The 14,510-nt window shown below is 37.9% G+C and overlaps 1 protein-coding gene across 4 annotated transcripts in view; it reads right to left on the bottom strand.

Annotated features, from left to right (window-relative positions):
• Positions 1-262: 262 nt before the first annotated feature.
• The window catches only part of LOC139766611 (uncharacterized), a 55,942-nt gene continuing 41,694 nt past the window's right edge, over positions 263-14,510 (bottom strand). For all 4 annotated transcript variants that reach the window (XM_071695471.1, XM_071695470.1, XM_071695472.1 and 1 more), the window contains 5 exons: positions 13,276-13,519; positions 12,044-12,276; positions 11,080-11,270; positions 10,135-10,176; positions 263-2,074 (listed from right to left, as the gene is read on the bottom strand). In XM_071695471.1, the coding sequence (XP_071551572.1) occupies positions 770-2,074; positions 10,135-10,176; positions 11,080-11,270; positions 12,044-12,276; positions 13,276-13,519 (2,015 nt within the window). In that variant the 3' untranslated portion in view covers positions 263-769. The remainder of the gene's footprint in view (positions 2,075-10,134; positions 10,177-11,079; positions 11,271-12,043; positions 12,277-13,275; positions 13,520-14,510) is intronic.

Below are 14,510 nucleotides of genomic sequence, written 5' to 3'. Positions count from 1 at the left end.
GATAGACATATGTAACTGAACAGGATCATGTTGACAGAAGACAGATTGATGGAAATTCATCTTGGATTTTCTTAAAGTTGATTCAGGCTGATTATCATTAGTTTTTAAAGTTGATGTGTTTAGAGAGATCAAACAAACCTCCAGGAACTGTTAAATATATGACCACCTTAAACTTGACAGATCATGCTTAAGTTACTGGTACAGTTTATAATCATTAAGCATGAGCTAAAAGAATACCAAGATATGTGAAATAAACTGTCAGTCAGTATATCTTTTATTTCATTCTTTCAAATTTCACAGTACAGTAATAACTTTTTTTAGTAAAAAAAATATCCATATACACCATTCTTGGTTTGAAACTTAAAAAAAGAATACATGTCAAAAACAATTCATGCACGTCAATCAATTAAAACGAGCAATGTTCCAAATCTGAACCTAAATCAGTCACACTTATTTCATGAACATGTCATTGCCATTTTCTATGTTCTCCATTCTACCAGCCAAAAGGACCATCATTACTGGGATAATTTACTATAATGGCACAACATGGAACAACTTGGCTACACTACACATAATTCAAATTAGAATAAATAAACTTAATCCATCAATATAATAAGAATGAGAAAAACTATATTCTACGAAAATAATATATCACAAAATGAAAAGGTATCTTATTGGCCAACACCAAATTTCTTAAATGAATTTAATTTTAAGAATGACTTTATACACAATTTATTCCAAATAACAAAAATGCTGTGTTCTGCCTCTACTATCCACTGCTTTCATCATCTAAATGTGGCCGGTGGTGACGATAATTTTCTGAAGTGACACGATATCTCAGTTCCTGTTCTGGCTGTTCAAGTTCTTCAGCTACAGCATTACTTCTACAAACCTTTACTGCCTGCCTGTCACTGTTCGTTAACTCTCCACTTTGTTCAGCAGGGTGATCCAAGGCCCTAGCAGTACCACATGGCATACTACCGAAATTTTGGAAATGGATGTTTGTATCTAATTCCTTTGAGACTTCAGAAGTATCACTTAGCACCAAGGCAGTATCATTTGCCACTGTGACATCAGCAGAACACTTGCCTTTGTTACTACTAACACCGTTATAAGTCTTAGGCACATCACCAACTGGTATAGCTCTATACCTTGCACCATCTTTGTGCAAAACTTCATTCATATTAGTTAAATCTGAACAACACATTGGGTCTGTACCTGTTAATGGTGCCTCCTTAGAAGACTCGGATGAAATTCCATAAGGCTGACTTCCCTTGGAGGAATCTTGGGAGCAAGATGTAAACATAGGAGGAGAGTTTACAGCTGTATCAGAGATCACAGAATCTCTATCATTACTTATGGTATCTGAAGGAAGACTTGAAATACCAGTAACAAGGGACTCCCTTGGAGATGAAATAGAAGATTCAAGGGGAGAAGGTAATGATTCATTTGTGGAAGGAGCAACAAAAGATGACAAAGTTATGGAATCAGACAAGATCCTAGAACCAGACTGTGTTGCACCAGGTACTACAGAAACAGAGTCAGAGGGTGTGGAATTTACAGTGACAGACTCTGCTGATAATGATCCTGGGGCAGTTGCTGAACTAGTAGATGCATCTGATACACTAGTGGCAGTAGCACTTACGGGTGATGTAGCTGTGGTGCTGGTTGATGCTGAAGTTGATGTTGCATTATTCTGCTGAAGATTCTGAACAATATTTCTTACATTTCTAAAAACGAAGCTCAGTGATGTGTTTCCATTCCTGTTATTAGCCAGACCACCAGTCATGTTGCGAAACACCAAGTTGACCATAGGTGGAAGGTTAGGCCTTGGTACTCCATCATTCCTAGTGCCGCCTGCACCATTGTTGGTATTTTCTCTACCTCCATTGGTAGCATTCTCACCTCCGCCATTTGCTGAGTTATTTGTGGCATTCTGGTTGTTGTTGTTGTTAACATTTGGAACATTGCGTAGAAGAATATTAACAGTGTGGACTCGACCCAGTTGCTGAATCTGTGCCTGCTGCAATATTGCTGGTAACTCATAATGGTGGAAGAAGTACAGCATGGAGTGCTGAGGAGAAAAGAAAGCAAAATTAATGCAACAGTCAAATAACTTAACATTGAAAATATGAAGAGAGGACTTCCATTCAATAATGATAAAAACTGTGGAGACTGGAATGATGTAAATAAATTAGATGTTCTTCAGTGAAGGATGGCATAAGAACAATAGCAAAGATCATTATGTACTGGATGGATGTGCAAAGAAGAAAAATGAGCATAAATGCAAGCAAGACTCTAAGATTGTAAACAGAGGAGCAAAATTATAAGTTTGGTGTAATGGCAAAGTAATGGACAAGGTTTAAAAGCTTTCAGGAAGGTTATTTACAAGGATAATAGAAGAAAAGTTGTCATGTTTCACTATTGAAGAGTAAATAAGTCAATAACATTTAGAGGTAAAAAGCAGGAGGGAAAAATGCAGGAAAATGCCAGGACTGGGAAAGGAGGAGGCTTTTGAGAGGACTGTACTGAAGTAGCTCTATAAGTGAAGGACAGCATTGTGTGCAACTAGGAGCACGATATGCCAGATGTCAAAGTCTGAAAGAAACATGTGAAGAATGAATGTGAATAGAATAAGTAGAAAGATAAAATACGACATCTTTTAAGTTTCTGCTGGAAGTTTTTCAGAAGTTTTGCTACAATCATCTTACTGTTAATGGAGAAAAAAGGCAAACTGACAGATGATTCATTGCTACAAGAGAACATCATTATCTTCAATTATGAATAAATGGATAAACAAGGACTTTTGAAAATCTTATAATGCACTGAGATATCACTTAATTATGGCAATAATGTATGAAGTTTAGCATATGCCCCAACACCTAAACTATTACTTCAAACTCATTAGTACTTATGTAAGTGGTGGCAAGGACAATATACTAAAGATACACTTGTTCTCGAGCAGAAGAAAAATACTTCCAAATAATGCCTGCTACATACAGGACACATAATGCTGAAACAAAGTAATAACTGTAAAACCATGCATTCATTATCAAAAAACACTTTGCATAGTTCTGTAAAAGAAAATTTAGCAGCTACTAAGTTTAAAAATGCTATACCATAAACTGAAACACCTGAACCATGGCTAAACTCTCAAAACTCCACTATGCATACAAGTTAAGGCACTCGGCACTCAGCTCTTATATCCTCTTATGCACTTCAAAATAGGCATGAAAACAACTCCAACTTATGTCTTTAAGTACATCATATAAACTTACAACACCAGTTAAGAAGTTTGGCTGTAATGGATAATATCCTTCAAACTACTACACAAGAACATACAAATCAATCTAGAGGCATGAACAAATATTCATAATATACATGAGTATGTTTGCTGATGACATAGATCCACTGGGAGAATCCAGTGAGAAACCAGAGAGAGAGTGTGTAAAAGGATAGACCTGAGAGTTAATGTAAATAAATGTAAGTTTAAAGTTTAGCAAGGTAGAGAGACAGGCTCGTTGGCATGTAAATTTGAATGGAGAAACCAGAGGTAATGGAGTGTTTTAGACAGTAGGGGGAACCATGGAAGCTAAAGTAAGCCATAAGGTGGGTGAGGGAGCTAAGGACCAGAGTGCAGTGTGAGATCTGCACCCTCATATTATGTAATAATTTTTGAAACTATGTCATATTTCAAAAACCCTTAACAATTATATTTGTGTGACAAAACTCTTACATGAAAAATACTTATGGAGAACCTTAAATTCCCATAAACAGTTAAGCCAAAGTAAAGAACAATACAGCACATATAAACAATGTCTCACCAGGTTAAACTGTATTTCATTTAATTTGCAAAATTATACTCTAGTTAATCATACTGACAAACTGAACCACTTCATGACTCCAGACAGATACCTATGCAAACTGAATGACACCTCTATATGAATATTTATGGTTGTTTTGCATCTCAATTTCAAGGTTACACACCAAGCCTTCACAGTAGCTGAAGTGGATGTGCATGAAATTGGATGGAAATTGATAGGACTTAAAAGGCCCAGCAGACAATGATCCTGAATTGTCTGATGGTGATCTGTCTTCCGATCATGTGAAGAGTGATTTTACAGACAATGACTTTCAGCACTGAAAGTTGACCAAGATAAGGCAGGAGAAAGTTTTCTAGCAAAAGAGGAGGTAGTGTTGCCAATACCCACCAAACCTTGACAATGCAGCATCTGACTGGTGCAGCTGGAAAGTTAACAAACTTTTATAGTTTTGCTGTCATGACAGAATTATATATGAATCACTGATTACATCAAGAAAAGATTCATAGCATAAAACAGAACAGTGTGGGTAAAATATATGATAAACCATGCAGAGCAGCAACTCGACAGGCATACTCTCACACTCTTTAGCGCATTGTGCTGAAGCATCTACAAGACTTTTACAATTAAAGTGATAGTATTGGATTGAATATATTTCTGTGGTGATTCTATTTCACTGTTACATGAATATCTTTGAAATTTCAAGGTTCATCAAATTTTTTAAACAGAAAAATCTTTAGTTTTGAAGGTTGAAAAGAATAACTTAATGAGACATTATGGGGTTAAGGAGACTTTTTTAAGGGTATTTGAGAATATCCCAAACAAAAAGTATCCCTGGATATTATGACAGCCTCAATTAGAAAAAATAGCATCAGTGATAAATCTATGAAACACATAGGGGAAGACCACACAAATTCTTCATCAAGGAAGAGGTAAAGTTCCATAAACGTGTACCACACCAGTCAGGTTGCACATTTGATAAATGCAAACCAGCAATAAGAGACTGCCTGGCATAACCTGCCATCACAAATCAAGCTGGTCACAGAGGTACATGAAAACCTCTACAAATAGCATAGAGCATAATAACCTAACTGAAAACCTTAACGCTGTCTGCAGTGATGTTCCTTCTTTTGTTCCAATGAAAATTTCATAAAAGAACAATAGTCAAAATAAGTATTTTCACATAACATCTTTCCTTAAATTTTGGGTCATAATACATCTAATTTCCCCCATGACTGCAGAGACAACATGGATAACACACCAACTTCTGAGGAAATATTTTGTTTTGACCTTACACCTTCTAATACATTTCTTAAGTGACTTTATCCCAAAAGTCTGTCCATGAGATTCCCTTAAACCTTGAATGAAAATAAGAAACCTTTGTACCTAGCTATACATAATTCAATGAACATTTCACTAATACCCCAGTTAAAGCTGCCCCATTGGGTGCTGCTTTGTTATAGCATCCTTGCTTGCATCTTGGAGCTCTAGTATAACTAGAAAAAGTTACGAAAATCCATAAAAGTCAAAAGACATAAGCCTAAATAATCACATGTCAAGAGTAGCTCTCTTTATTCATATTCACTAGGCCAATCAGTGCTGTACACATATATGCCCACATTCAGTCAGTGGTGAGTGCTCTCCTCTGTCAGTACAATACAAAATTTTGCTGTACTTACACAGGTGACTCGCCAATTTTTCAATATTTTTTTGACGATCTTTTATCCATCCTGTCTGGAAGATGGCCTGCAAATACTAGTGCTGTGGGTGTGCATCTAAAGCAACAAGGAAAAGTCTCTCCTTGGGAGTGCAATTACAAGTGCTGAGGTGTTTGGAAGCTTATGAGCATCACACTGATGTCAGTGATGCTTTCAATTGGTTACATTGATGGTTACAACCCTTGTTACGAATGTCATTCAAGATACAATATTGTACATTGTTTATTTGTCGTTCTATAATTAGTAAAGATTGTTACTGTCATAACTTGTGCTTATTTATACCTGTAACCCTCATGTACAATACTGAATATATCTCACAGGTTAAATAACATCTGGAACACATCCCAATAAATGCACTACACACAGGTGATGTGTAGTTAGCATCAGGGAAATGTGAATCAGAGATAACTGATAATTACTGCAGGTTTGGAAGCTATTTCTCTGGTATACCAGTTAGTCTAAGCCCTCTCAGCACCTGACTAGTCAGCCAAGAGATGTGCATAAGCGCTATTCAACTTTGCTCCACACTGAGGAAATTCAGTAGCCTACCAAATTAATCTGGGTATATTCACCTAATTCTGGTAGTTTGACTTCCAAATGACCCAACACCTATAACCAATAAATTATTCAGGAATATGTCTGTATCTCTTTTATGTGTAAATAAATCAGTCACATAAAAGGAAAACTGGTTTTCTTTGAATTTTATTTATCTATATTTATATTCATTATACCATTTTAGAAAGTTAAAAAATACAAGGAGGGGAGGATTTCTGGCCTCCCGCTCCCGTCCCCTCTAGTCGCCTTCTACGACACGCGAGGAACGCGTGGGAAGTATTCTTTCACCCCTATCCCCAGGGATATTTTTTAACTTTCTAAAATGGGAAACAGAAGAAGGAGTCACGCAGGGAGTGCTCATCCTCCTCGAAGGCTCAGACTGGGGTGTCTAAATGTGTGTGGATGTAACCAAGACGTGAAAAAAGGAGAGATAGGTAGTATGTTTGAGGAAAGGACCCTGGATGTTTTGGCTCTGAGTGAAACGAAGCTCAAGAGTAAAGGGGAAGAGTGGTTTGGAAATGTCTTGGGAGTAAAGTCAGGGGTTAGTGAGAGGACAAAAGCAAGGGAAGGAGTAGCAGTACTCCTGAAACAGGAGTTGTGGGAGTATGTGATAGAATGTAAGAAAGTAAATTCTCGATTAATATGGGTAAAACTGAAAGTTGATGGAGAGAGATGGGTGATTATTGGTGCATATGCACCTGGGCATGAGAAGAAAGATCATGAGAGGCAAGTGTTTTGGGAGCAGCTGAATGAGTGTGTTAGTGGTTTTGATGCACGAGACCGGGTTATAGTGATGGGTGATTTGAATGCAAAGGTGAGTAATGTGGCAGTTGAGGGAATAATTGGTATACATGGGGTGTTCAGTGTTGTAAATGGAAATGGTGAAGAGCTTGTAGATTTATGTGCTGAAAAAGGACTGGTGATTGGGAATACCTGGTTTAAAAAGCGAGATATACATAAGTATACGTATGTAAGTAGGAGAGATGGCCAGAGAGCGTTATTGGATTACGTGTTAATTGACAGGCGCACAAAAGAGAGACTTTTGGATGTTAATGTGCTGAGAGGTGCAACTGGAGGGATGTCTGATCATTATCTTGTGGAGGCTAAGGTGAAGATTTGTATGGGTTTTCAGAAAAGAAGAGTGGATGTTGGGGTGAAGAGGGTGGTGAGAGTAAGTGAGCTTGGGAAGGAGACTTGTGTGAGGAAGTACCAGGAGAGACTGAGTACAGAATGGAAAAAGGTGAGAACAATGGAAGCAAGGGGAGTGGGGGAGGAATGGGATGTATTTAGGGAATCAGTGATGGATTGCGCAAAAGATGCTTGTGGCATGAGAAGAGTGGGAGGTGGGTTGATTAGAAAGGGTAGTGAGTGGTGGGATGAAGAAGTAAGATTATTAGTGAAAGAGAAGAGAGAGGCATTTGGACGATTTTTGCAGGGAAAAAATGCAATTGAGTGGGAGATGTATAAAAGAAAGAGACAGGAGGTCAAGAGAAAGGTGCAAGAGGTGAAAAAGAGGGCAAATGAGAGTTGGGGTGAGAGAGTATCATTAAATTTTAGGGAGAATAAAAAGATGTTCTGGAAGGAGGTAAATAAAGTGCGTAAGACAAGGGAGCAAATGGGAACTTCAGTGAAGGGCGCAAATGGGGAAGTGATAACAAGTAGTGGTGATGTGAGAAGGAGATGGAGTGAGTATTTTGAAGGTTTGTTGAATGTGTTTGATGATAGAGTGGCAGATATAGGGTGCTTTGGTCGAGGTGGTGTGCAAAGTGAGAGGGTTAGGGAAAATGATTTTGTAAACAGAGAAGAGGTAGTAAAAGCTTTGCGGATGATGAAAGCCGGCAAGGCAGCAGGTTTGGATGGTATTGCAGTGGAATTTATTAAAAAAGGGGGTGACTGTATTATTGACTGGTTGATAAGGTTATTCAATGTATGTATGACTCATGGTGAGGTGCCTGAGGATTGGCGGAATGCGTGCATAGTGCCATTGTATAAAGGCAAAGGGGATAAGAGTGAGTGCTCAAATTACAGAGGTATAAGTTTGTTGAGTATTCCTGGTAAATTATATGGGAGGGTATTGATTGAGAGGGTGAAGGCATGTACAGAGCATCAGATTGGGGAAGAGCAGTGTGATTTCAGAAGTGGTAGAGGATGTGTGGATCAGGTGTTTGCTTTGAAGAATGTATGAGAAATACTTAGAAAAGCAAATGGATTTGTATGTAGCATTTATGGATCTGGAGAAGGCATATGATAGAGTTGAGAGAGATGCTCTGTGGAAGGTATTACGAATATATGGTGTGGGAGGAAAGTTGTTAGAAGCAGTGAAAAGTTTTTATCGAGGATGTAAGGCATGTGTACGTGTAGGAAGAGAGGAAAGTGACTGGTTCTAAGTGAATGTAGGTTTGCGGCAGGGGTGTGTGATGTCTCCATGGTTGTTTAATTTGTTTATGGATGGGGTTGTTAGGGAGGTAAATGCAAGAGTTTTGGAAAGAGGGGCAAGTATGAAGTCTGTTGGGGATGAGAGAGCTTGGGAAGTGAGTCAGTTGTTGTTCACTGATGATACAGCGCTGGTGGCTGATTCATGTGAGAAACTGCAGAAGCTGGTGACTGAGTTTGGTAAAGTGTGTGAAAGAAGAAAGTTAAGAGTAAATGTGAATAAGAGCAAGGTTATTAGGTACAGTAGGGTTGAGGGTCAAGTCAATTGGGAGGTAAGTTTGAATGGAGCAAAACTGGAGGAAGTAAAGTGTTTTAGATATCTGGGAGTGGATCTGGCAGCGGATGAAACCATGGAAGCGGAAGTGGATCATAGGGTGGGGGAGGGGGCGAAAATCCTGGGAGCCTTGAAGAATGTGTGGAAGTCAAGAACATTATCTCGGAAAGCAAAAATGGGTATGCTTGAAGGAATAGTGGTTCCAACAATGCTGTATGGTTGCGAGGCATGGGCTATGGATAGAGTTGTGCACAGGAGGATGGATGTGCTGGAAATGAGATGTTTGAGGACAATGTGTGGTGTGAGGTGGTTTGATCGAGTAAGTAACGTAAGGGTAAGAGAGATGTGTGGAAATAAAAAGAGCGTGGTTGAGAAAGCAGAAGAGGGTGTTTTGAAATGGTTTGGGCACATGGAGGGAATGAGTGAGGAAAGATTGACTAAGAGGATATATATGTCGGAGCTGGAGGGAACGAGGAGAAGTGGGAGACCAAATTGGAGGTGGAAAGATGGGGTGAAAGAGATTTTGTGTGATTGGGGCCTGAACATGCAGAAGGGTGAAAGGAGGGCAAGGAATAGAGTGAATTGGATCGATGTGGTATACCGGGGTTGACGTGTTGTCAGTGGATTGAATCAGGGCATGTGAAGCGTCTGGGGTAAACCATGGAAAGCTGTGTAGGTATGTATATTTGCGTGTGGACGTATGTATATACATGTGTATGGGGGTGGGTTGGGCCATCTCTTTCGTCTGTTTCTTTGCGCTACCTCGCAAACGTGGGAGACAAAAAAAAAAAAAAAAAAAAAAAAAAAAAATATTCATTATACTTAATCGCTGTTTCCTGCATCAGCAAGGTAGCGCCAGGAAACAGACAAAGAATGGCCCATCCACTCATATACATATATATATATATATATATATATATATACATAAATGCCCATACACACACATATACATACATATACATGTCAACATATTCACACATACACAGACATATACATATTCATACTTGCTTGCCTTCATCCATTCCTGTTACTACCCCACCACACACGTAACAGCATCGCTAACCCTCGCTTCAGTGGGATAGCACCAGAAAAACAGACAAAAAAGGCCATATTCATTCGCATCCAGTCTCTAGCTGTCATGTGTAATGCACCAAAACCACATCTCCCTATCTACATCCCGGCCCCACAGACCTTTCCATACATTCATATACAAATATTTTAGTGCATATCCATAAGTCAGGACCATAGTACCAAGACTACATTGCTGCTAGTCTATTTGTTTACCATATGACATTTTCATATCTATTAACTACAAACATAGAAAGACACTCACCAAGATGAAGAGCCAAGAGGTCATCAGGGCTAGCCACGAGTACTGCAAAGAAAACAAGCTGTCAGTTTCCAAATATGTAAGGCAATCAAATCAAAAAAGCATCTCCCCCTACACTTCAGTGAGGTAGCACCAGGAAAAAGACAAAAAGGCCACATTCGTTCACGCTTAGTCTAAAGTTGTTATGGGTTATGCACCGAAACCACAGCAACCTATCCACAACCAGACCCCATAGACCTTATCATGGTTTGCCCCGACACTTCACATGCCCAGGTTCAGTCCATTGACAGCACCTAATTAATATTACTCATACTAATACTTGTATTAATAAAGTACCAGCATCATACCACACATTTTGGGGCATTTTTCTCATCTTTCAAAGAGCAAATCAGGTTGAGAAATCTCCCCCACGGAACATAACCCCACTAAATCTTGCAGTACAATGTGGTCCAATATCCAGTTGCAATTTCCTGGAACACATCCCCTGTGTTAACTCAGGATGTACATGAAAAAATATACCACTAAAAATGAAGCTTCAATGTGGTACAGTGTGATATAAGAAAATATGAGTGGTTAGAGGGACGAATAAAAAGTTTGAATGGAAAACATGACTGTACCAAACTGAGGCACCTACAGCTTATTTCTTTCTCAGAGAATGAATTTTGTAATGGGTCATAGCAAATTCTGAGGGAACAACTTACCAATATTTGAACCTAAAACAACTGTATTTTCTGTTATTTTTGCCAAGTCCAATTGTAATAAAGCAAACTTCTAAACTTATGATGTCCAATCAATATGCTAAATATGTACTGGTCAGCAGTTATCAAATTTGCAAGAAAGATTTAATAATGATGTGGAATGATACTAATAACAGGCATCAGTAAGACTATGCAACACATATGCTTTGTCTGCAAAGTTGTGAAAAAAGTGCTTTAACATAGCTCTTACCTGGCCATTGAAACGGTAGTGGTATGCATAAAAGGCAAAATGGTAAAGGTAGAAAAAGCGTAGCCAGTGTCGTCGAGTAATGGCTGTGTGGCAGCAGATAGCTTCGTATTGGTCACAAACCCACACTAACACAATTATGTAGAAGGCTGTTGAGGTGTCATTGAAGAACTCGGACATAATGGCTTCCATGCCTGCAAAAGAGATTCTATTAAAATGATTAACAATCACAGGAACAAAGAAACTAGGTTCAGTATGGAAAACGATCAAAAGTTTAAGGAACTGGAAAATAATATACCTTGAAGATTGAGAGTATACTGTACACAATCAGTGGTGCTGCAATGAATATGAACAAGAAATGGCACATTTTAAATATTCTGTACTACACAACTTTCAAACCACCAAACACATAGCAAATGCATTTTTTTTTTCATACATATTTGCCATTTCCCACATTAGCGAGGTAGTGTTAAGAACAGAGGACTGAGCCTCAGAGAGAAAATCCTCACTTGGCCCCTTTCTCTGTTCCTTCTTTTGGAAAAGCAAAAACTGGAGGGGAGGATTTCTAGACCCCTGCTCCCTTCCCTTTTAATCGCCTTCTACGACACGCAGGGAATATGTGGAAGTATTCTTTCTCCCCTATCCCCGGGGATAAGTAAATGCATTTATGTTACATTAACATTTTTTTTTTTTATACTATTCGCTATTTCCCGCGATAGCGAGGTAGCGTTAAGAACAGAGGACTGGGCCTTTGAGGGAATATCCTCACCTGGACCTCTTCTCTGTTCCTTCTTTTGGTTTCCTATAATTTTGATGTGATGATGATAACTCTCAACTTTACTTTCATCCTAAGAACATATTGTTATTAACTCTCTTTTCTATACACAAATCATCAGAATTACTATTGAGGTAGAAAAACTGTTTGCAATACATCTAATCTAAATACTGCAATGTAACATCATCTTACCAACAAGTGCAAGAATCACAGTTAACATGGGAGCTGCAGGGAAGGTAATGGCCACATTGAGTTCCAACATCTGGAGAAGGTCCACAATGAAGAGGAAGATCTGATGGTGGGAGTAACGCAACAGCATGGATACACTCAAAGTAAACACTACCATTACAAATGCTGCTGCAAGATAGTTGCTCCCACCCATCCACATACTCACAAAGCGGTAATGTTCTCCAGTAACCACATTCCTAAAGACAAACAACATTTCAAACAATATTCTCAAAAAACCTAAATACCTACAGCCTGCAACTGATTCACAATTACACACAACATAAAACTGAATGTGAACTGTAATGACATATAATCAATATATCTTACTATCACATAATGTATGTTCAGGATATAAGTGAATGATCTATGCAGCAATATATACAGACTTAAAGATAAAAGGCTAATATGCATCTACTTTTCCACTAACTGATAGCATCCATACAAAGAATATAATAAGTTTCCAAGAATAATATTCACACAAAAATGTTCAAGTTTCTGAGCCTAATTCAAGAGCATTTCATAAAATAACTTAAATGAAAATAATCATTCGTTTACAAAATTTGCCTATAAACTTCACAATCAACATATATATTTGCTTCATGAAAATTAAGATCACCACTTTCACATCTGTCCTTAAACCACTCATTGCAGTCTGTCATGAATTTAATATCCTATTCTATTTTCACATTAATTAAAATAGAAGATTATAAAAGAACCAAACACATCCTGTAAATAAATCTTCTCATTTCTTTACAACCTCATACAATGCTTTAAAACTCTTCTTTGACACTTGAGCTCATACACACTGGCTTTCCTTTATTTGTCACAACACCTCTATACCTATGACAAAACTTTTACACTTGTCCAAGGCAGTTCTATCATATCTAATAAAGCAGGCTTCCAAGGCAGTTCTATCATATCTAATAAAGCTGGCTTCAATTTTTTACATGAGTACCACCTCATACAACAAATTCAACAGAAAAATTTGAATGCTAGATTACAATTTTATATCATTCATCTCTCTGTAACGCGTGAATTTTTTCCAACTTGTATATGTTTAATGGTAAAAACAATAAGTCTATGAGAAAACTATACAATACCATGGAAGCATTACTGGCCATTTCTACAGGAATCATTGTTTTCATATGTACCTAATCAAAAGAAACTCTTAAAGCAGATATTCCAGTGTTACTTACCGGAGATAACCTTTATTTTCTTCTTTTTCAGCCAGACTCTTGATGGACCCCATGAGGATGTCATCATAGCCTAAAAACTCATCCAGGATAAATCTGGACAAAGAGTCACCAAAGCAGGCATCTTTCATGGGATCGAGAGTGACAATTTTGACTGGAATGTTGAGGCGTTGTCGAGTGGCTGGTGACAGTCGCAAAAATCCATATTCAAGAGAATACTCTACAATGTACTCATCCTCAGGCCACACTGTGAGGACATTAATGTTGCCATTAAAATCATATTTCCAGTTATGAAGAAAACATGACACGAGATTAAAATCAAATTACCAACGGAGTTTACATTACAAAAATACTCAAAATCTTAATAAATACAAAACAATGAGAGGATCCTTACTCAACATCACGTTACCAATCACCTGAATTCTCAATTATTACATTTCATCACATGAGACATCAACTGCAAAGGCATGGCCTTATCAAATAAAATCATTTATGTGATTTTTAGAGGAGTGTCTGATAACACATGGATAAAAACTTCAAAAGCTATAATCACGGCTCTAAGGATAGGTAGAAGCATCCTTGAGGGAAACTCATGGATGAGTAAAATTTTCATCCACACAGGACCAATCAACTTGTGCGTAAATCAAAATGATGGAGGTTAAAATCTAACCATAGAATTATGGTCTGGACTTGAATAGTCTTCAAAATCAACCGATAAATTCAAGACTTCAATGTTATAAATGCGATAATGGTTTAAATATCACAGTACATAATGAAGTATATACTGTAAACTGACAGAATCAAGATTACAAGCACCAAAGTACAATTATTTTCATATATTTCCTGACAAAATCAAGATTCAGATGTAACAATGTCACAGTACAGGTAGGCCCCAAACAGTCATCTTGAGTAATGCCAAATCACTTTAATGTCACCTATCAATTAGGGAACACAGATTCATTTCACTCAGCAATGAGCTGATTTTGAATCACAAAGATGGAGAGGTAGCAACGTCCAACATTAAACTATCAGGCGAACTATTTTGCATTGAACAATGAACTGTCAAGCAAACTACTCTGCACCACGATGTAAATATAACACAGTTTCAATTCAGACCACATTACCCACTCACACCACCACCATGTGTTTATGTGGAGCACATTTTCAGCTAAATTTTTATCATAATTTAAAGCTGTAAACCCCTTAATCATGTGTCAAAAACACCCAACATGTGACAA

This window comes from Panulirus ornatus, chromosome 58 (genome assembly GCF_036320965.1).
Source record: "Panulirus ornatus isolate Po-2019 chromosome 58, ASM3632096v1, whole genome shotgun sequence".
NCBI lineage: Eukaryota > Metazoa > Arthropoda > Malacostraca > Decapoda > Palinuridae > Panulirus > Panulirus ornatus.
Note: the sequence above shows the minus strand (reverse complement) of the source record. Positions and strands in the feature narration are given on the sequence as shown.